The 22,995-nt window shown below is 48.9% G+C and overlaps 1 protein-coding gene across 6 annotated transcripts in view; it reads right to left on the reverse strand.

The window, feature by feature from the left end:
* The window catches only part of GPR107 (G protein-coupled receptor 107), a 102,351-nt gene that overhangs the window by 48,774 nt on the left and 30,582 nt on the right, over positions 1–22,995 (reverse strand). For 5 of the 6 annotated variants that reach the window (XR_014265440.1, XM_082468153.1, XM_082468155.1 and 2 more), the window contains exons 10-14: positions 21,040–21,115; positions 19,397–19,470; positions 18,878–18,995; positions 15,708–15,838; positions 13,463–13,506 (exon numbers count right to left, since the gene is read on the reverse strand). Coding sequence is in view for 5 of the 6 variants with exons in the window: in XM_082468153.1 (XP_082324279.1) it covers positions 13,463–13,506; positions 15,708–15,838; positions 18,878–18,995; positions 19,397–19,470; positions 21,040–21,115 (443 nt within the window). In the remaining variant the exon portion in view is untranslated. Of the gene's footprint in view, positions 1–11,028; positions 11,115–13,458; positions 13,507–15,707; positions 15,839–18,877; positions 18,996–19,396; positions 19,471–21,039; positions 21,116–22,995 lie in introns of all 6 variants that reach the window. The other variant, XM_082468157.1, reaches the window with a different exon arrangement.

The following is a 22,995-nucleotide window of genomic DNA, read 5'->3' on the forward strand; positions in this document are numbered from 1 at the left end:
CCCGTAAAACCAGGTGGCCTACGAGAACTGGGCCCCTTCCAAACAAGCAAATCGGTCTTGAATTTGGACGTTCAATCCTCTTCTTTGTGAATAACTGACAAGGAACAGCACCAACAATCAGACCATTTAAACAATAAAAATGCTTTACAAGTCTCTGCTGAATTTTGCTTGCTGAAATAAATCCTGGCAAATGAATCTCCTGCCTTTGCTTCAACAAGGAACATCAGCCCGACAGAGAGAAGCGGCATGTTTCTATTCCTGGATTTCAAGGTGCTGTGCTGGGATATGCATGGTTGCCATGGCCACGCCCAATGAAGGGCTCCCAACTCAGACTAAGGGGATAGGGAGGAAGGACAGGATTCCCAAAGGAGGTGGTGTCCAAGCAGAGGCCTAACCGGGGCTCAGGAGGGAGCGAGAGTGGAGAGGCCGAGCGGGGATGACATTTGGGAAGAGCAGATACCAAGGTCTGGAGGTGCTGGTATCAGGTCTTGGTGCAGAGAAAGCAGCTCAGCACGGCTGTACTGCGGAGAGGCCAGGGACCCGGCCGGGCTGAGGACAAAGCCCAAAACTGAGTCAGATGCAGACCACGAGCTGCACTCCCCGTTGGTGCCAAGGCCCCAGGGAGCCTCTGAAGCGTCTCAAGCAGGGCAAAGCCTGAATCACATCTACATTTTGGAATAATCTCCCTGGAGAAAAGATGGAAGAGTCAGGAATAAGAGCCCAGGGACTTCCCTGGCGGTCCACTGGTTAGGACTTGGCGCTTTCACTGCTGAGGGCCCGGGCTCAATCCCTGGTCGGGGAACTAAGCACGGCCACAAAAAAAAAAAAAGAAGAATGACAGCCCCATTGAGGTCGAAAACCTTGAATTTGTGGAGGTTCCTCTAAGAAGTGGCGAGGGATCTGTCAGGGCAGAGCAGTGGCGGGCCAGGGAATAAGGTGGATCCTGTCTTAGTGGCTGGGGGAGGGGTGGGATGAAGGTGAGGGTACCAGAGAGAATTCTTCAGGTGAAGTCTGAGCCCCGTGCCATCACAGGAAAGCAAATCAGGGGCAGAGGGAGGGCTGACTGAGAGGAAGCAGAGGGGTCAGGTCACCGCAGGTCTCCATGGGGTCAGAGGAAGGGGGGGAGGCACTGCCTCTCCCATCCCCCTGCGATCTGCACCACCACGGCTGCCTGTCAGACACTCCGAGAAGTCAGGCAGGCCAGGAAGCACTCAAATAATGAGCCTGCACACGCACGTCCAGGCAACACGAGGAAACGCCAGCATGGGCACCGATGCTGTGCCATCCCAGGACACGTGCTAGAACGGATAAACGGACCTTGGGGACAACCGGTGTTGACTCTTAAGAAATGCAGCCACAATACGCAGAGCTCAGGGTTGATCCCGAAACCCACCAGTCACGACAGACATCATTTCCAGTCACAAGACAGACATCTGTTTGCAAATCTGCTGCTCGTGGGATCAGGCTCCCAGGTCCCACATGGGTGTTCTAGTCACAGCCAAGGCTGTGAAGGCAGGAAGCAAGCTCACTTATTGTTGTAACAGCGTAGGCCCTGCACATTTGAACATCTTGGGTTCTAATTCCAACTGTGCTGCTTACTAGCTGTGTGACCTCAGATAATTCACCTAACTTCTCTGAGCCTCAGTTCCTTCATCTGTAAAACAAGAATAACACCACCTACCACTAGGGTTGGTTGGAGGGACTGATTGACACCGTACATGGAAAACAAACAGCACACAGCAAGCACTGGATGACCGTCTGATGTTACAGCGTTAGGACTGTATTAGGATTACAGCTGATCCTTGAACAACACGGATTTGAACTGCTCAGGTCCACTCTTATGTGGATTTTTTTTCCCAACGGTAAATACTATAGTACTAGGGGACCCGTGGTTTGTGGAATGCAGATACGGAAGAACAGCGGTGACTGTAAGTTATACTCAGATTTTCGACTGCGCAGAGGGTTCGACTGCCCCAAGCCCCGCGTTGTTCAAGGGTCAACTGTTTATAGTTTTCCGATACCAAATGCGTTGCGGTGGCTGCCACATCTGGCAGGAGTCCAGGCTCTGGTAAGTGAAACGGGACCAAGTGGTGGCCCCGGGCTCTCCTGGAAGCAGGGCTGCCGCGTGCACACGCTGAGTCAGCACGCTGAGCAGGGGAGGACCAGCTCCGAGGGTGCAGCCTCACCAGTGTGCGGCAATGGGCAGTGATGCAGCACGTCGCAGCCTGGAATCCCAAGCCTCCCCCTGCTCTTCTTCCAAAAAAGCTTTCCCTGCAGTTAAGAACGCTGACAGCCTGCAGCTTACTGGACCACGGCAGGGCTGGTCTCCCACGGGAGTGAAGGCTCACCAAGTCTGGGCTGGCTATTTCTGATCCCACCACGAGGAACAGCAAATATGGTAAAAGAATGAGCAAGATGAGAGGAAAAATACCTCGGACAGGAGCCAGGAGACCTGAATTCTGGTCGCTGCACCATCGTAACTCAGTGTGCCCTAGCCTGGCCTGCCACTTCCTTCTCTGGGCATCAGTCTCCTTTAGAGGCGAACGTCTTCATGGTGGGTTAGAATTTCTTGATGGCAGTGGCTCTTAACCGGGTGAGCACCGGAATCATCTGGAGAGCTTTATTTAAGGCTAGATGCCCAGGTTGCCCCCGATTCTTCTGCAACTGGGCCTGGCTATAAGGATTTTGAAAAGCCTCCCAGGGAACGGGGAAGGGCAGGGAGTGGGGGCAGGGAGGGAGCAGGTCCACCTGCTTCAGGAGCTCCTACAAGGCTGACCTCTTGTGGATTCCTCTTCCTCCCACTCACTCTCAGGAAAACAGCCATGACTCTGGATTTTGGCAAGTGCTTTTTACTGATGAGAACAGAACAAGTGCCCAATGAGAACAGAACAAGGGCCCGCGAGGCAGGAAGAACCCAGGTTCTCATATACTTAACAAGTCAGTTCTCTGACGCAGTAGCAAAAGAGCAAACGCACCCGATCTAGAGGAAACACCACACCTTCCCTAGACTTTCACCTTTCCTCTTTACACCAGTGGGTAACTAAACAGGCTGGCAAGAAGGCAGGTCGCCCCCTTCCTCCCCAGTGGTCTTCCCTGGGTGGTCTCGGAACCGTGACAACGAAAAGAACAATAGTGCTGGTGGTCACATCTACTGAGTGGTAACCATGCACCCCTCATGCTTCATCTCACGTAATCCTCCCACCAGCCTCTATGAGGGAAGAGGCATTGTTACCACTGCCTCACAGATGAAGGACTCAGGCCTGAAGAACTTTAGTAAATTACCAAGGTCACATAGCTTGCAAGTGGGGAGGCCAGTGCTCAAACCCAAGTCCCTCCCTCCAAGGACCAAGCTTTTAACACCTACACTTTGTGCTAAGAGAAAGGCAATTCATGGCTTTGTAATCCACTGGCAGCTCAGGGGTGTGATGGTGGCTCAGAGTGTGGGCAGTGCCAGGAGCTGCCAGCAATCCAGTACTGAGGAGTCAATACTGGATGATCCGTGGGACACACAGAGGCAAAGGCCCACGACAGCCACTTAAAGGGTGAAAAATTTCCAAAACAATCCTTCCCTGGGTGCAAGGAAAGCCTCGGGGCGTGAAAACACCCTCACCTACCCATCACCTTTTTCTCCTGCTTCCTCCCTGCCACGCTTCAGAGGGAATTTTGAGTCAGGCACAAAAATTAAAGAAACGAGTGTGATGGCAAAGCCTGGACGGCAGGAGACTGACTCTGGCTCACTCTCAGTAGTACCATTTCCACAACCTGCTTCAGCCTCGGGCTCAGGCCCACTCTGTACGGGGGAAAGGGCTGCTTCCCCTGTTCACGGTCAAGCACAGACCTGAAAGCCAGGCCACACACTGACCTGGGACCCCATTGTTCTGAAAGGGTCCTTTCTGGGGAGTGATCAGCTCATGGGGTGCCCTCTGGCCTCCATTAAGAAGAGATTCCACTAACGCATCTCGCAGAGAAGGTATCAGGAGCAAGCACGGGGAAGGGTGCGCTAATACAAGAAGAACTACTTAGAGAATGAAATTCTTTGACATTCAAACTGTTGAGGGTTGTGTGAAAAGTGGTTCAAAATACATTTCCAATACATACTTAAATCAATGACCCAGGAGTGGTCAAAAGTCACTGAACTGAACAGTTAATGACTGCATCTTACTGTAAGCAAAATTTTATCTTAAATGACTAATAAAAAGAAAGAAACAAGAATGGCCCAAGAGAGCGGCTGATGGCCATCCCACACGAGGAAAGTAATTCTACGAAGACTTTCACTGTCAAGTCAAGCAAGTTTCTGCCTTTCGCTTCCCTTATACTCTAGAACCACACCAAAGGCCCTGCTAGAGGAGGGGTCCCCAGGGCCAAGCTGATCTCAGACTCTGCTCCTGTCAGCCGCTCCCATCACGTCCCGTCTCTGGAAGTTCGCAATGAGCTGAGCTGAGCAGAGTGTCTGGGACTCCCCCAGCCCCAGGGCCGCCCACTGCACAGATTCAGTCCGCGGCAGTGAGGAAGACAGTCAGACATCCCACTGCTTGGAGACACAGCTGGTTAACAGCGGACAGCACCTCCTCAATAAGAGAACCGGACCTCCCTGAGTACTGCAGTGATGGAGAAGCGCTGGTTTCAACTGTGTCTGTCTCAAGACTCTCAGAGTCAAATGCGTGCTGACACCCCTAGACAGAGAACCACGCCCGGAGCCAAGGTAGGCCGCCAACCCAGATTACTGACCAGGCCCGCTGGGTGGCCGAGGGAGGGACCCCTCAGGCAGTTAGGTTCCCAATGTTTTAAAGGCCTAATAAAAAACTGGTAATGTGACCACGATGAGGCTGGTTCTCAGCCTGAGAACATGAGAGGCCCCTTTGCTTTTGGTTGTAGATTATACGAACTCAGGGTGGTGTCACTGGCTAAATGATTATTTCAAAATGTTGATCAGAAGCTGTGATTAGGTTCACGACATTGAAGGAATTTTGTGTGATCTGTGGAGGGAAAGTAATGAGAAGATGTTTTGGTGTTTAAAGAAATTAAAAATCACTGGGCTTCCCTGGTGGCGCAGTGGTTAAGAATCCACCTGCCAATGCAGGGGACATGGGTTCGAGCCCTGGTCCGGGAAGATCCCACATGCCGCACAGCAACTAAGCCCGTGTGCCACAACTACTGAGCCTGCACTCTAGAGTCTGTGAGCCACAACTACCGAGCCCGCGTGCCACAATTACTGAAGCCCACGCGCCTAGAGCCCGCGCTCCGCCACAAGAGAAGCCACCGCAATGAGAAGCCCACGCACCGCAACAAAGAGTAGCCCCTGCTCGCGGCAACTAGAGAAAGCCCACGTGAGGCAACGAAGATCCAACACAGCCAAAAATAAATAAATAAATAAATTTATTTTTTTTAAAAAATTAAAAATCACTGTATTAAGCCAGTCTCATAAAATACACTTTTTTCTCTCATTCTCTCTTCATGACAGTCTACTTAGCTATGGTTTTCACCCTTCCTAGGGTCACAGACTTGTTTGAAAATTTGCTGAAGGCCACGCACCCCCTCCCTGCGCCTGAAGTGCCCGGTGGTACACGCCAGGGTAAGGCACTCACGGATGCCATGCGAAGAACATCAGAGTCAGAGGGTCGCCACACACTTCAGTGAAGTGGCCCTGAGCACAGGACAGAATCCTTCTGAGAGCTCGACATATGCCCCCTCACCTCATGCCTTAAGAGAGGTAGGAGCTTTATGAGTACTCCTATCACACTGCCGGAGAGAAAGCGTTCTGCCTGCGAACGCTCCACCCTTCTGGCGCCGAGGACTGTTACAGTGCTCCCGTGGCGTGCGTCAGACTGCTGGCACACAGGTGCATTTACAAGTACGTGCTCTAGCTACACGCGGACAAAAGGAGGCATGAACATCTTCTGAGGGACCAGATAAAGGGAATCTCACCTCTTCTGCCTCTTCTCTCTTATCATCAGGAAACAGCGCTCCAGAGCCAGGAGCCCAACAGACTGCCCTCCACAGCGGGGCAGACACTAGCAGACGGCAGTTCTGGAGGAAATCAGCCTTGCCCAGGCCGCACCCCGTCCTAGAGCACCGCCCGCAGCCCTCACCTCCAGCCCCAGGCCCACGCCGAGGAGGTGGAATCACGCCAGATGTGCAGCCGGGAGGCTCCGCCTTCTCCTGCCCTCCTCCTTCCCCTCCGGGCTTTTGACCCAGAGTCTCCAAGTTTAACCCAATCACGGTCCTCAGTGCCTAGCGCATCAGCGCATCTGGGGCTACCTTAGTTTCCACTTGGAAAGTGAAAAAAAGTTTGGACAAACCTAGCATTGTAACCAGGAACTGAGGAAGAGGTGCTTATTCACATGGGCCAGGCGGAAGGGCACAACCCAAAGCCCTGCTGGTAAACAGAGGAGATCCATGTGAAAAGCCATCTTGCTAGTTAAAGAAAAGCACCAATTCCCATTAGAGTAATAGGTCAGGTAAAATATCAGAGCAGATGAAGATGCAAAAGCTGTTGTTCCAATCAAACAACAAAGAACACAGTTCTGGATACAAAAGTTGGAGTTCGGCAAATACTTAAAGGCAGTGATTTCTTACATCTATGTGAGCTTAATAGTTTTCAAAGTGCTCAGTATAGAGTGAAGTCAGTCAACAGCACTACATTGTAGGTACGGTTTTTAAAATGGTATCTCTTAAATGTCTACAACAGCCAGGAGCCGGCAAACTTTCTATACAGGCCTGGAGAGCAGGCGTCTAGGCCTTGTGGGCCAGGGATCTCTGCCACAGCCCCTCAACTCTGCCAACTCAGCACAAAAGCAGCCACAAACCACAGGCATACACACTGCACAGCTGTGTTCCAATAAGACTTTATCTATAAAAACAGACAGAGGGTATTTCTCTTCCTTTCTCATCAGTGGGTTTTTCATTAGGCCTGTTTATATGAACATATCCAAATAAAACATTTTTCCCCCCCATGAGTTGCCCAGAATGAAGAGACATCTTAAATAGTCATAGAATATGGCCAAGTAAGTCTGAAGCGGGCTCCGTAGGCACAGGAGAAGAGAGCCAGGCAGGCTTTCACTCCCCCCACGGTCATCGTGACCACCAGAGACTCAAGAAGCCTTGTCTCTAACACACGTTTCTCAAACTTTCAGTCTCAGGACCCCTTCACGCTTTTAAAAACTTACTGAGGACCCCAAAGAGCTTTTGTTAATGTGGGTGGAGTCTACCAATACTTACCGTATTAGAAACTGAAACAAATTCCAAAAACATTTAATAATTCATTTAAAAGTAACAAAATAAATAATCCATTACATGTTAATATAAACAATGTTTTCCTTATTAAAAAATAACTCTTTCTGGGCTTCCCTGGTGGCGCAGTGGTTGAGAATCTGCCTGCCAATGCAGGGGACACGGGTTCGAGCCCTGGTCTGGGAAGATCCCACGTGCCGCGGAGCAACTAGGCCCGTGAGCCACAACTACTGAGCCTGCGCGTCTGGAGCCTGTGCTCCGCAACAAGAGAGGCCGCGATAGTGAGAGGCCTGCGCACCGCAATGAGGAGTGGCCCCCGCTCGCCGCAACTAGATAAAGCCCTTGCACAGAAACGAAGTCCCAACACAGCCGTAAATTAAAAAATAATAATAATAATAATAATAATAATAACTCTTTCAAAAAAATTTCATGAGAAGAGTGAAACTGTTTTCCATTTTTGTAAATCCCTTTAACGTCTAGCTTAATAGAACACAACTGGATTCTTGCATTTGCTTCTGCCTTCAAATCTGGAGTGAGGGAGTGTTTTGGTTGAAGTCTATAAAGAAAATAGGGCCTAATCAGATGTCGGCCTTCTCAGAGAACTGTGAACAGTCGTCTTTGATTCTGCATTAAAGCTCGACAAATGGTTAGCTTCTTAAAGATAGGTGAGGTGGGGAATCTGAAACTGTAGCAATGAACTTTCTTTTCTTTTTTAGATTACTGGGTTTTTTAATTAAAAAAAATTTTTTTTTTAAATTTTTGGCTGCATTGGGTCTTCGCTGCTGCACACGGGCTTTCTCTAGCTGTGGCGAGCGGGGTCGCGGGCTTCTCATTGCGGTGGCCTCTCTTGCTGTGGAGCACCGGCTCTAGGTGCATAGGCTTCAGTAGCTGCAGCACACGGGCTCAGTAGTTGCGGCACGTGGGCTCAGCAGTTGCAGCACGCGGGCTTCAGCAGTTGTGGCTCACAGGCTCCAGAGCGCAGGCTCGGTAGTTGTGGCACATGGGCTTAGCTGCTCCGCGGCATGTGGGATCTTCGCGGACCAGGGATCAGACCCATGTCCCCTGCACTGGCAGGCGGATTCTTAACCACTCTGCCACGAGGGAAGCCCCTGTAGCAATGAACTTTCGCACTCTGTCACAGTAAAATCCACTGGTCCATCTTACACTCTGAATGGATCTTTTATTCATGCATGACTGTGTAACATACACTGATCAGGTAGAAAATATTGTTTCACTGAGTTAAGCAGATCTCTGAAATACTGAAACTTTTATCATAAAATATTTTTAAAGTCACATTTGTTTAATATCACCCCTGCTCACATCAGATGTCTGTTAAGAACTGGGAAGCCGTCAAGCTTACAGTGGTAGATTATAAGTTTTCCTAAATTAAAATCTGTGCTTTCAAGTGAAAATCAGATCACTGACAACAAATATTTTTAATTGTTTTCCTGAAGTGACACATTCACTTCGTTCATTTTCAGGAAAATGTTTGTTAAAAGCCCAGGTCTGAGTAAACATAGTTCGACTGTCACCATTCTTTCAAATAAAAACAGTGTCCCGAGAGAAAGCAGCTAGTTCGGCTCACAACTCAAACAACTGCACACGTGCTTTTCCTCAAGATGACCACCACACCCCGGTACAATGCAGAAGTGCTTCCTGGGTACTTCCCATTCCACACAGAATGGTAAAAGACATATATTCAAGGGTTGAGACTTAATAACATTAGTGCTTTCTCCTAATTCATCAAGGTCATTCTTAAGTGAAGTGAGCCTTTTTCACCCCCAGGAAGTAGATGGCAATGAAGAATGCAGTGGCCACTAACAGTTTGGTGCCACCGTCCTGAATCATGCTAAGGCGCCAGCTGTTTTACCCACCTCTGCTTCTGCACCATCAGTGCAAACATCAACAGCAAAGAAGGCTGATAAAGTCTTACTATGAAACAAGTTCTGATCCCGAGGAGCCTCTTGAGAACGGCTGCCCTCTCAGGGCCACAGCTACTTTCAGAACATAGCGGCAGCTGGGAATGAAGCCTTTCCTCCACAACCTCTTCAACCAGCCAATCACCATTTGTTTAAGTGCTTTTGAAGCTCACGTGAAAGCTAAGATTCCGAAGAATGCTTCCGCTGAAATTTCCTCAGAAACAAAAGGGGAGAAAAGAAGATGCTGCGAAGCAGAGACTGTTAATTAGATGTATGGTGTGTCTCCCCAGTCCAGTACTCTGAGGTAATGACACTGGAGACAGAGAAGGGAACAAGGGTGCAGGCTCAAAGGCAGAAAGAGCCAGTGACCCCTGGCAGGCAAAACACAGTGCAGCAGAGCTGGGCGCGCCTGTGAAGACTCAACGAAGCCTCCTCGCAGAGGCTGTGGCACGGCAGTGACACTAAATGACAGAGCACCTGAGAGAAGCCACCGCGTGGGACAGAAGAGACAAAGACGCGACTTAAGGACGGTGGGCAGCTTCGCCCTTAATGTTTTCCTTTATACTTTCTCAGCTTCTGTCAAAAGGAATCTAGACACAGAGAAGTAAGCAAATCCAAACCCATATTCTTTGAAAGCAACATGCCCCCAGATAGCTGGAACGCTCCTCCCACTCATTACCTATGAAATTACCCACTCCTATAAAAACTGACAACCCCGTACCCTGGCACCGCTCTCGCCTTCTGAGATGGCCCACACTCTGTGGAGTGTGTTTCTCTCTAAATAAATCCACTTCTTACCCATCAAAAAAGAAAAAAGAGGGCTTCCCTGGTGGCGCAGTGGTTGAGAATCCACCTGCCAATGCGGGGGACACGGGTTCGAGCCCTGGTCTGGGAGGATCCCACATGCCGCGGAGCAACTAGGCCCGTGAACCACAACTACTGAGCCTGCGCGTCTGGAGCCTCTGCTCCGCAACAAGAGAGGCCGCGATAGTGAGAGGCCCGCGCACCGCGATGAAGAGTGGCCCCCACTTGCCGCAACTGGAGAAAGCCCTCGCACAGAAACGAAGACCCAACACAGCCAAAAATAAAAATAATAAATAAATAATAAATTTTAAAAAAAATTTAAAAAAAGAAAAAAGAAAAGAAAAGAAAGCAATATGAATCCCACGTGCAGGGAGAAAAACTACAAACAGCCTTTCCCCCACTTGCAGTCAGTCAGCCTAGACTGCACTTAAACTGACATTCTTAAGCCCAAGTCGCGGTCAAGGTCACGTAATGAGTCAGTGGAATAATGAGACTAAGAATAAGAACCAAAGTGTCAGGCTCCATCCAGCCAAAAGCTTCCAAATCCAGTAGGAGACTTTATTGCCCACGGCCTCTGCTCTGTCAGCTGCCTCCAGGATGGGCTAGATCTCAGGCAGGGCGAACTGAGGAGCAGAGCGGGTCAACCGCAACATTCCAGAGCCAGCAGGCGGTGGGCAATGCGCTCACTCAAGCTCTCCCGTGCTGCCTCACCTCTGTCCTGGGGTGGCCGAGCAGGGCATGGCCGCTCAGCAGCCACGCCCGAGGATGGTGTGCCAGCACAGCGTGCTGTCCCTGAGTTCTCTGCAGGGGAGACTTCAACCGTGGGGACATGGCTGCCCTGTTTCTGGAAGGGTCACGTGCATAACCATTCTTCAAAGTTCAGAGTGAAATATGCATTTGTGGATTAGCTCAAAAGCACTCCACAACCTAAATCAGTTCAGTGAAAGAACACAAATCAAGAAGACACCCCTATTCTAATCAACTCTGTCCCTCTTTCAAAGGGCTTGTGATATCTGCTGACGAGAAATGGGTGCTTTCTTAATGGTATGTCCCCGAGAATGGTGGAACGAAAGCCCTGGTGTGCCTGCATGACTTCCCGTTTTCATATTCGCTCTCTGCTGAAGAGGTCCCATGCTGTCACCTGGTGGAAAAAACAAGAAACTGCCTTGTATGCCCCAGGGGATGACAAAAGCGTTCCTGTTCCATAAAGTTTCTCTTTACTACAGATGCTGGGGGACAACTGTGACCCCCCATCTTGGGCTTCACTTGCTGTGTTGTCCACCACAGGCAGGACACTTTACTAACATCCTCAGCCAACAATCAATGTCTCAGGGAATAAATGGTCACAGAGACAGTTAATTACCACAGTCGCCCCCAAGCCCTCTCTAAAAGCAAAGTGGAGAAGGCAGAGAGGTGTCAGAGGATCAGAACAACGGAGAAGGGGAGAAGGGAGTGGTGAGGAAGGAATAGAGGAATTCACAAAGGGGTAAGGATGAAGCCAAGAAGAAAAGTACAGATAGGACTTCTCTGGTGGTCCAGTGGTTAAGAATCCACCTTCCAATGCAGGGTACGCGGGTTCGATCCCTGGTCGGGGAACTAAGATCTCATATGCCGCAGGGCAACTAAGCTTGCACACCGCAACTACTGAGCCCGCGCGTCACAACTAGAGAGCCCGAGTGCCGCAACTACCATGGGACAACGAAGCCTGCACGCCGCAACTACTGAGCCTGCGTGCTCTGGAGCCCACGCACCACAACTAGAGAGAAACCCACGCGCCGCAACACAGACCTGACGCAGCCAAATAAATAAATTAATAAAAAAAAGAAAAGTACAGATAAAACTTATCAACTGGAAAACATTACCCTTGGGAGTTTTAGACATTTTCAGTCAAACAGTCAGTAAAATGAACCCAGAACTACTGAAGTGTAAAAAGATGAAAAAGTTAAAATGTCTCATTTCAATATATTAAGGTAAGAGAAAGACCTATTCATTAAGTTACAGAAATAATAAAACCAACTTTTTATATAACATGCATAGAAGAAGGAAAAAAAAAAAAAAAAAAAGGCAAGAATATGCCCAAACAATAAGTTCCCAGAAGGTGGGTTTTTATTTCCTGTTTGTGGCAGTGTGCTTTATCAAGATTCTAATTCATGGTTTATTTTTTGCAGCTTTCCTTTACCCGACTCCAAGAAGGCAGAACGGCTCTCTGAGATCCGTGGCTCAGAAAGCCAGGCTAAAAGCAAAAGATTTCTGCAGACCACGTTCCAGCTTAAACTCACTGAAAAGAATCTATCCCAGAGGGCATTCCAGAGGGAGAAGGGAATCCAGGGCCTTTGAAGGAAGAGAGAAAAAAACAAAAAAAAAAGCTATTTCCTGGGACTAGAAAGAGAGTTGGCACATTCTGCAAGTGGGGCCTTATGGCCACCTGGGAAGCTGGGGGCACCTTGGGAGCCTGGAATCTGAGTACCGGGGCTCCCAGCCTGGCATGACCCTCACACCCCAGGCTTCTCACAGCAAGAGCGCTTCACAGACCCAGAAAGCAGGAATCCCAACAGGAACTACTGTGGGCCCCAAACTGGAGATACCCCAGCGAGCACTGTGCTCTCGGTAAGAACGCCGGGATCGTGCCCGACACTGGCGTGAAGCCTTGAAGTCAGGTTAATTCAATTTAAAGAACATCATGTGATATTAATTGTATAGCAAATGTGAAGGAAGATGTGTACCTACTATCTATTTTCCAAAATTTCCAAAATGAATCTACATTACTTTTACAATCAGAAAACAGGTCAGCAACAAAATTTTATTTAACAAGAACAAATGAATAATCTGCCTTAAAGAACATTACTACCAGCACTGCGTGTGGGATTTCATGGATCCAGAGGCCGACGGGACCTTTGAGAGAGCACGGCTCCTCAACCCGCTGTGGCCTGAAATCCCCACGTGGCCCACGGCAGCCTGTAGTCGTGGACATTATTCAAATAAGCCCAGAAATGCAAAACATTTTCTCTGTGGTTTCTTTTCAGACTTAGGAGGCATGGTTCAAAAATCAAGAAGATGCAAAAGGGTTATAATGGCACAACCATTTAAAAAACAGAGAGTTTCAGAGGTTCTTTCTGGCATGAGTCTCTTTTTAAATTAATACTGACACAACTATTTTGAAAGCGTGTTAAATCAGCAGGAAGGGATGCTTTACACATAGCCATTCCCAATCCATAATACCTCCTGTTCTCACAGTGAAGTGTAATCTGGTCCTTCCAAGACAACATTTTCTCCTCCTGACTCAGTTCTGAGAAGGCGAAGATCACACGAGTGGAGATAAGCAGTCACCTCCAGGCCTTACACAACTGCTCTCGGTAATGCTCCCCACCTGCCTCACCACCAAACAACCTGGGGCTGCTCTTACAAAGCCCCTAGGGCTCTCCCTTGGGCACCCGCCTTCCTGCTCCACCCTCAGCAGCGCCCAGGCACGTGGCTTTAGGGAACGCTGTCCAGCACCCAAAGGAACTTGCCTTTTCCATCTGTTGCTGATGCTTCTTGTAAATGTCTGATTGACCTAAAAATAAACATTTGGAGAACAAAAGGTTAGCTAACAAATTTGCACTCCTCTCTATTTTCAGCACTAGTAACTTGAGGCCTTGAATTTCTCAATTATAAACTTAAAAGGCTGGACTAGATGATTTTAGAGCACTCTCCCTAGACAACATGATTGTTGATAATCAACCCTTCAGCATGTATGGTGCCCAAGCCTGAGGGTTAAAGATGCCCTCTGCTGGCTCAAAAAAGCCTGGCAGAGACCGTGGGTGTGAGGGGATAGATCAAAACACAATAACATAACACTCTTCATCTTTTTCTACCTAATCTCTCAGTCCCACAGCTACGCCCCCGCCGCAACACAGCTAGGACAATGGAGCCTCAGTGAGTTCACCTGCTACCTGGAGAGAACGGACCCTGTAAGAAGGTCACAGGCCGACTTCCGAAGTCTCGGTCTAGGAGCTGCGAGCACAAGGCCTCATGCAGACTCGATACTTCATCGACCTGAGATTTCTAACTTCGCTGAAAAAATGCCAAGACTTCAGGGAATCTTTTCTGGCTGTGAGGTGCTGGTAACTAATTACCATTCAGACAGGGGAACGTGATCGTTCTTAAAGAAGCTGTAGACCAGCGTTCTAGGCAGAGTTCACAGGCACCGAGGGAAGGACTGTGTGGGAGGAAGGGCACAGCACAAGCAGACATGGCACAGGCGGAGGAGGGCTGGGGTCTCACAGACGCGGGCTGCAGTCCTGGCACAGCTGCCCACTCTCTACTCAACTGTAAATAAGTCATTTCTCCTAAAACCTCCGCAGTTTGCCTACCTGTGAGAAGTGAATGGCGCAACATGTGAAATTAAGTGGCACAAAGCTGACACTGAACCAAAGCTGGCTGAATCTGAATGTTTAAAAAAATTTTTGATACTGTTTCTTAAACTACCTCTCTAGTACTTGAGTTTTTTCATTTTACAGCAATTTCCAGAGTGTTTACCTTGAAGAATCTTGCCATCTGGCACCTGCTCCTTAGTGCTGTAATTAACAAATGGCAGGAAATGGCCCCTTGTAGCTCCAGAGCGCATCTGGGGCTTCCCCAACCCCCCAGGTCCTTTCTATGTTACTGTGCAAACGTGGCAGTGGGGGCTGAGGCTCTGTTCCCTAATAATAAGATGCTCTTTCTACCTGAAGACAATGCTGGTCATCCTGTTACAGAAGCCTGAGCAGGATACGGGGAGGTTGTGGAGATTAAGAAGACTCACTCGTGCTCTCTCTCCTATGCTGGCAGCTGTCTGCTCTATCTGCTGAACTGATGCATGTACACATGTGATGTATGACGGAGTTAGCGTTAAGAGTGAACCTAAACAACTGGCTGGAATGAGGATTACACTCCACTGGCACCATGTTCTAAATAATCAGAATAACTGAATGACCTGATCGACCCCAGGAGTCTAAAAATATTAATTCACTGTACGGGGCACTGCAGAGTGGAACACCTCACTTCTAATAAAAGGTAGGTAAATCTATGTTTTTAAACTTTATTCTAAAAGAATAGATTGCTTTCAAGTAGCCACGGAACTAGATCATTATGAAGGCGAGTGTTTGATTTTTGTTAGCACTTCTTCCTCTAATTGCTTCCTAATGAAGCAAGAAGTTCCTTCACTTTGATGAGATCTCAGGAGGATATTCTTTCTCATCAACCACTGACTTGGCACTAACGTGTCTTTACACACAATCAAAGCACAATACATACACGCATCTAAAGCCTGCCACTTCCAGGAATCAAGCAAACCATTCTGAAGATATCTGCAATGTTTATGAGCTGAGAACTATCACTAGTTTTATGTTAATAAAATTCCTCACTTTCTCCCTCATTTGGCAAGATGAGGCCGTTTATGGGCGTTCTTCAACTCCCTTCCCTTTAAATTCATTCTGCTATTTTATGTTGCCACTGAGTTCTCATCTCAAGAATCTTCTCTAGTGTCTGAACTGCTAAAAGCTCATCTGTGCCAGATGAGCGTTATCACAATCTACCGGGGAACCTGAAAGAGACAGAAATTCCAAGGTCCTGCCCCTGGAGACTAATTCAGGTGAGTCTGGGGCCCAGGAAGTTGTCACTTTTAAACAGATGCCCTGTGTGATTCTGACCAGTTTGGGAACGGCGGGTTCAGCCATCGGGCTGGGCAGACAAGACCACGGTGCCCACGCAGCCTCCCTCCCCGCAGGCACTCACCATACCACCGGGAAGAGGATGGCTCCGCAGCACAGCAGGTCCACCAGAAACAGAGAATCCTTCCACAAGCCATACTCAGTCGTCCCCTCCTCGGTGGACTCTATGATGATATAGGCCACGTTTGCCAGGACCTGCAGGACACAGACGTTGCTGAGGCCCCAAAGCACGGACAGATCTTTACAAGAGCAGCCCCGATGCGGGGGGACACCGGGACCTACAGGCCCCAACCTGGGACCACAGCATGGTTTCCAGGTCCACGTGCTCTTGCAGAACTTTGCTTCCCTCCGATCAAGAAGTAGTCTCCGTGCCTCCTCGAGCTTGCGACTGCTCTGGCCAATGGAGGGTGGCCGTGACTGACACATGTCACTTCCAAGGCAGGGCACGCAAAGGACACTGCCCCTGCCTGGCTCTCACACACCTTTGGAGCCCCGGTCTTATAAGAAGTCTGGCTACCCTGAAGCCGCCCTGCCGGAGAACCCAGGCAGAGAGAGAGAAGATGCCCGAGGAGTCCCCACAGTTCCCGCTTCATCTGACCAAGTCCTCCCAGCCCAGGAGACAGAGGCAAGTGAAGACAGCCCCACCACCGTCTACCAGAACTGCATGAGACCTACCAGACCCACCCACGTAAGCCGCTGCCGAATTCCTGACCGACAGAAAATGTGAGACAGAGTAAACAGTCATTGCGCTGCGAAGTCACTAAGCCATAACAGGGCGATCTGTTATGCAGCCACAGACGACCGGGACACTCTGCTCTGTAGGCACCTTCAGCCTCAGCAGTGGCTCAGGTGCTGAACAGGTGGCACTTCACTTCCCCTCCAGCCACCTCCTCAGGCCTGAGATCTCACGCATGGGGCCCCTGGCTCTCGGGGACAGATAACAGGACTGTTTTATCAGAGACCAGAGCGGCAAGGAGGGCCAGTTTCAGCCCAGTGGGTGAGTGGCACGTTGCTCCTCAGAGGAATAACCCAGGTCGGCCTGCCCCACAGGGGACGCGGCTTGGTTCTCCGCACTGAGGTGCGTCCGCGTCCACGGCCTGCTTCAATCTCCAAAGTGAAGGATGTGCCTTGTATGTTCGGTCCTGTCATTAAGCTCTTAGCATGTTATGAAAAGTCCCTCAGCTGGCTAAACAGAGAGAGCAATATTTTAAAAACTGTGACACTATTGAGCATAAGGGAGACATAATTTATGAGATATTCTTTCGAAGATTATCACTAGGTATGAAAGCAGAGATTAGAATCCCACCTCTGTACTCCATGCGAAGTCCATGGTCCCAAATACTCTCCTTCACTGCTCTAAAGGGAATTCTCCACACTTCTATGAAAATGTGAAACCTGTCGTGCAATGACTTGGCAAGGGTAGTTTCTCTTTCCATCTAGGACTTAACAGTTAAATCATCACTGAAGCCATAGTTCACTTAACACAAATGCAAAAATTAGCTTGAAATTTCAGTCTCCCACCGACACCCAGCCTCTGGGTTCCTCCTGCAGCCCAGTTCCTCCTAAACGTCTGCATCTGTGGCTCTGTCCGTGCAGACAAAGTGGGAAACTAACAGCTTAAATGCTTAATTCCATTTTGTCCTTAGTTCACACTCTTGACACGAGACACAAAATGTTCCCAGAAGTGCTGGTGTGGAACCAAGCGCCAATAATGTTCTCGAAACTCCACTTTTACATCACTCACTCCCTACTCAGAAAGGCACAGTGGCTCCCCGTGACCAAAAGGAAACAGTTTCAACTTTTCAAGGCTGATGCTCAAGGACTTCCCAGACGAGTCCTTACATTTAAATACTCGTAACTTCCTTATATTTAGTTTTTTAAATGGCCTTGTTTCCTCAGAGTGACCTGCCACGTAACCTTGTGGGGAACAAAAGGGGGGAAGCTGGGAAGGTGTGTCCGTTATATCACAGTTCAGGCTATGTGAGGAAGAGTCAACTGGAGGGGAGGGCAGCGGCTCCTAGAGGGAAGGCGAGACGGGGCAGGACCGCACGGGGAGGGGCACCCCAGCCCACCGCCTCCGAGCTCTGAGACCTCGGCAGGCTGGAGGACTCAGCCCGGCAGAGAAGCGGCCCCAGTGGCTCAACAGCCAAGACCTGCCCAGCGCCTCAGCATCTCCTGTACACCAGACAGCCGTGTCATGTTTGCCTCTGTCACGTGTCTTACCTTAAAATCTCGGCAAGGCCCGTCTCCACCATGAAGCTCTTCCGGATCATTCGAAGTGGGGTGAACACTCTCTCGTTGGAAACCTACAGCAACTGGTCTGTACCATTCACTTGGCACTAGTGTGTGCCCCTTATTATTGAACGTGAAGATGGTTTTGCCGCAAACATTGCCAAACCGCCAGTCACCAGAGTGGAGCAGGCCGACCTGGGTGCCCAGAAAGTTGTCCCTCTCCCACCCTCACCTGCCACACTTACACTGTGCTCCAAAATGATTGGCTGACGAGAACAACTTTATCAAATAGAAGCTCCCTGGTCAAGCAGAGCTGAGGAGCTGTGCATCCCTGCTAGGACCTCTCTGTTTAGTATGCGTCCCTTACGTCCAGGTTCTATATCCAATAAGACTGTTACACATAAGACAAGGTTCCTCTCTTGAGGGGCTCACAATTTTATAAAGTTGGCCTCAGTCCAGGGCCCCAAACATATAAAGCATTTAATAAATGTTTGCCCCAATGTCTCATATTCTACCTTGTGGAAAACTCACTGGTGTCATTCAGTTTTAAAATAATTTGTTGGGAATTCCCTGGTGGTCCAGTGGTTAGGACTTGGCGCTTTCACTGCCGTGGCCCAGGTTCAATCCCTGGGTGGGGAACTAAGATCCTGCAAGCTGTGCGGCATGCCGGGGGAAAAAAAAAATTGTTGATCAAGTCACTGTGTACCCAAGCTTCTTTGCTAACAGGACCATCTTGTTACAAGGCGAACAGATTCCCTAACTTCTCAGCAGCTCCCTATTCACATGCTGGCTTAAAGATGGTGGATGGTGGAGCATCCCCCAGTGCAACGACCTGAGGTCTAGGTCTGGGCGAATTCAGAAAGAGAGGCCCAGTCTTCAATCCCAAAGGCAGAAGCGGGGGTTTGCAGGAGAACTGACTCCCTCTTCCCAGGCCGGCCTGGAGCTGAGCCCAGCGAAGTGTCAAGAGAGAACGAGGACTAGGCAGGACTAGGGCTCCTTTACCTGAAGCGGGATCACAATCATGAAGATCTTTTTGTCTTTATCAGAAAGGATGTGCTTGATGAAAGCCCAGCCGGTGCCAATGAGTGCGATGGTGATGAACAGCAGTGCCCCTTTCAAGCTGCAAAGGAACAAAATGAACAGACACCAACGGGTCTCTTTAGCCTCTCACTCTGAGAGTTAGAGTCTACAGCTCATTCTATGATTTCATGCACTTCCTACAAAAGACAGGCGGCCAAACTCAGGGAATTCACCGCCAGCGAGCAGCACTTTCAGGCACACAGACAGTTAGCTATGCACCCCGCCATGTGCTCGGCAGGAGCACGTCGACAGCCCCGAGTTCTCAAGTCGGGACAGCCACTGTACGCCACGCGCCTCGGGCCTGGCAGGAATTTGGCAGGCTGCCCTGGGAGGGCAGGGCCAGTCAACGTGGGGCAGGTCTCGTCCTGCCACGGCTCCCCCAACTTGTCTGGCAAGCCACGTCGCAGGATGGGTGCCTCCTGTGTCACTCTGCATACTTACAGATGAGTGATGTAGTACACCACAGCCCACCCTTCGATCGGGAAGCCCTGGGAGGAGATATAGTGGTAGTCGATCTGCAATCAAACAAGTGCATTTCAGAAAGATCATCTACTACGTGCCTTACACACAGCAGAACAGGAAATGCCACCAGAGGCCCTCGCGGCGGGGGACACCCGCTCCCAATCCCTAATACTGAGCTTGCTGATGCACAGTGAAGCCCGTGAGCGCACTACAAATGTCAGGTAGCTTGAGAAACTTGACGCCAGGGTTCCATGTCACTAACACCTAGTCCGGGTCCCTCTTTTTTTGGCCGTGCCACGCGGCATGTGGGATCTTAGTCCCCGACCAGGGATCGAACCTGCACCCCCAGCATTTGAAGCTCAGAATCTTAAGCACTGGGTCACCAGGGAAGTCCCAGGGTCCCCTCTCTTGAGGCAGGTGATTCACTCTGGCAAATGGATGCCTATTCTTTTCTTTAAAATCTCCAAGGGAGTTCCCTGGTGGTTAGGATTCCAGGTTTTCACTGCCGTAGCCCAAGTAAAATAAAATAAAATAAAATGACGTATAAAACCACCAAAAAACAAATAAACAAACAAACAAAAAAACCTCCAAATGCCACAGGTCTTTTCAGTGCCCCAGTCAAGAACTTTATCTTTCATAGCCTTGCTGCTTACATAATAAATCAGTCAGTAAAGTCAGTAAAAAAATCTACGTGGAATCACCTAGCTTCAACTATGTTTTCTTTGGGAAAAAAATCTGTAAATTTAGAGCTACCTGAAATCACCAGTGCATTTTAACTAAAGTGACCAGTTTCAGCAGTGGCCCAAATGCTTCCAGGCAGGACTCCCAAAGCTGACATCAGTTTCTTTATACATCTTTCATTCTCCCACACGTGGCTGTCTAGATATGAAAGTGACTCAAGAATCTTATCATTCGTTATCTACATGGTTCCAGAAAGAATCTTTTACCTTACACCCAAATGGGAAATTATCCAAATAATTGTCATTTCTTGAAATTGTAACTGGCTATACTATTACTTTTTCTATGGCGATAGTTTTAAGTGCAGTAGGATCTTGTGCACATGTCTGGAGACCGTCACCCTCACGTATGACCCGTGGATACCTCGTAGGCCTACAAATCAGGGAAGCTGTGATCTTACTCCCATGGGCAGGCTCGTTTCAATCTGCATCGGTACTAAATATTCAAAGCTTAAGCTCAATTCTTATGCCTCAATCCTTAGAGGATCAGTTTTCTCTCAAATAAGTATCCTAACACTGAACTTCAAATCAAACGGGAACATGAGGGAATACTTGGTAAAATAAAGGAAGTCACGGAAACAATTCAGCAGGTGGCACACTAATCTCAAGAAATGACTGGGAAAACAAAAACAAAAAAAATAAACACCAACAAGTGTTCTGAGCAAACTCTGAGTCTGAAGGTAACGTCTGAAGATCTCAAGTCTAGTATTAGGGAGACTGTGATGATTTATCTCCGTGACCAGTCCCTCCCAGACCAAAGGAGGCTTCATGACAAAGGTATTCTTTCATCTTCTATTTGATGTGCCCTGTCTTCTACCTTATTTTTCCAGACAGTATAGGCATTGTACATCATTTCGTGAATGACCCCAAAATACTAATACGTACTGCGTGGAACACCAAGGAAAGAGACTTGGTGAAAGGAAGGGCGGCCATCAACCAGTGAATTTTAAATACATCATTCCTATGTAAAAACAGAGAGAAAAGAATTAAAGGAATATTTCATACTCCCAAAGAACAGGTGACGCTCCAGGCATCATATATTTATAAGGAGGCAGTAAATATAATCTAAGCAAACCATAAACATGAAGCTTTTTAAACAAGTGGTTGCTGCCAGCAGAAAAGGCCTGGAATGGAGTCCCAAGTCACCTCTACTATATAATTCAATGTTGTGAATGGAGCCGAGTTACGCACAATGGGTTTCCAGGCCTGATAAGATGGAAATCTAAACAGGCTGCCAGCTTCTTCTCCAGAAACCACCTTGGAAAGCCCGCAGAGGCAAGAATGAGGCAGATGGATCTATGAAAATGGCATGAAATCCCCAAGAAGGCAGAGGTGATTAGGCACAGCTATAGAGGAAATCTGTAGCCAGGAGGAGAGGCGGATTTGGAGCCAGGCAGCAGGGATGGTCAAAGAGAAAGCGCTGGGGTCGTGCCCCTCTCTCCCCCCTCACAGCTGGAACCTTCCAAACATACCAGGACAGTGGCGCAAAGCACCCACTGCCCCACCTCCCCCTACGGGCACGAGTCCACCTTCAGGCTGCCAGGCATTCAACTCCTCTACCCCTTCCCGCCTCGTCCTAGGAATTAACCTAATAAGACAAACAAAACCATGATGGAGAAAAGTCTTAAATTCTATTAAAGAAAGCAAACAAAGACTTGAGTAAGAGCTACAGTGGGGACTCCCACTCTCGGATATCAAGACATTCTGCAAAGCCACAGCAGTAAAAAAATGGGAAACGGGTGTCGCATCAGACAAGTAAACCAACAGAATAGACTAGAAGGCTTATGAATAGATTCGTGTGTGTACGGAAGCTTGATAGTTAAGGTGATACCAAGTCAGTGGGAAAAGAACAGCCTGCTTAATGACTGACACCGGGAAAAAATTAGCTCAAACCTATATAAGAAATAAGGAAAGCTGGATCTCTGCTTCACACTTCCTTACCACCCAGGCGGAGCCTACTGCTGAACATAAAACACGCGTTTTGTAATCCCGGAGTAGGAATGGGCCTCCTAAGATCCTAGGAGCACTGCCCAAAAGACTAAAATTAGACAGCTGTGACTCCATTAGTATGAAGGATTTTCACTCAACAATTCAACTGGGAGAAGAAATTTGCAACGTCTAAAACATGCAAGGGATTGAGATCCCAGTGTGCAAGGAACTTAGGCAAAGCAACAAGAAAAACACAGAAAATCCCACAGAAAAATATGCAAATACAGGCAGTCACAGAGGGAAAACCCAGAAGGTTAACATGTCTCTGCAAAGATAATTCACATCACTGATATTCAGAGAAATGCAGAAGAAAATGAGGTACCGGTTTATACCCATCACACTGGCAAAACATTAAGGTGTCAGTGTTGGCACACGTGTAGTAGGAGCATAAGCCGGCACAGGCACGCATCCTGGCGGGCAACCGGCGGCACTTAGCGAAATTAAAGGAGAGCTCCCCGACACCCAGGGCACCTCCTTCCGAGGCTGCAGAGCCCTCCGGGGACAGGAAGGAGGGTGGGTCATGACAGTAGGGGGAGCAGGGAAATGAAGACAACCTCGGGGTCCACCACTAAGCGGCTGGGTGAGTGGGATGGGGACGCTCACTGTGAATGACACGGAGCAGCTGAACAGTGACGAACTGGATGTGCACGCAGCCATGTGACTAGAGCTTAAAGAGGACGTTCTGAGTGAAAAATGTCCAAAAACAACACCCACAGGTGGAACAGTTTATATAAATTAAAAATACATGCAGGGCTTCCCTGGTGGCACAGTGGTTAAGAATCCGCCTGCCAATGCAGGGGACACGGGTTCGAGCCCTGGTCCGGGAAGATCCCACATGCCACGGAGCAACTA

This window comes from Balaenoptera physalus, assembly GCF_965194825.1.
Source record: "Balaenoptera physalus genome assembly, chromosome: 7".
NCBI lineage: Eukaryota > Metazoa > Chordata > Mammalia > Artiodactyla > Balaenopteridae > Balaenoptera > Balaenoptera physalus.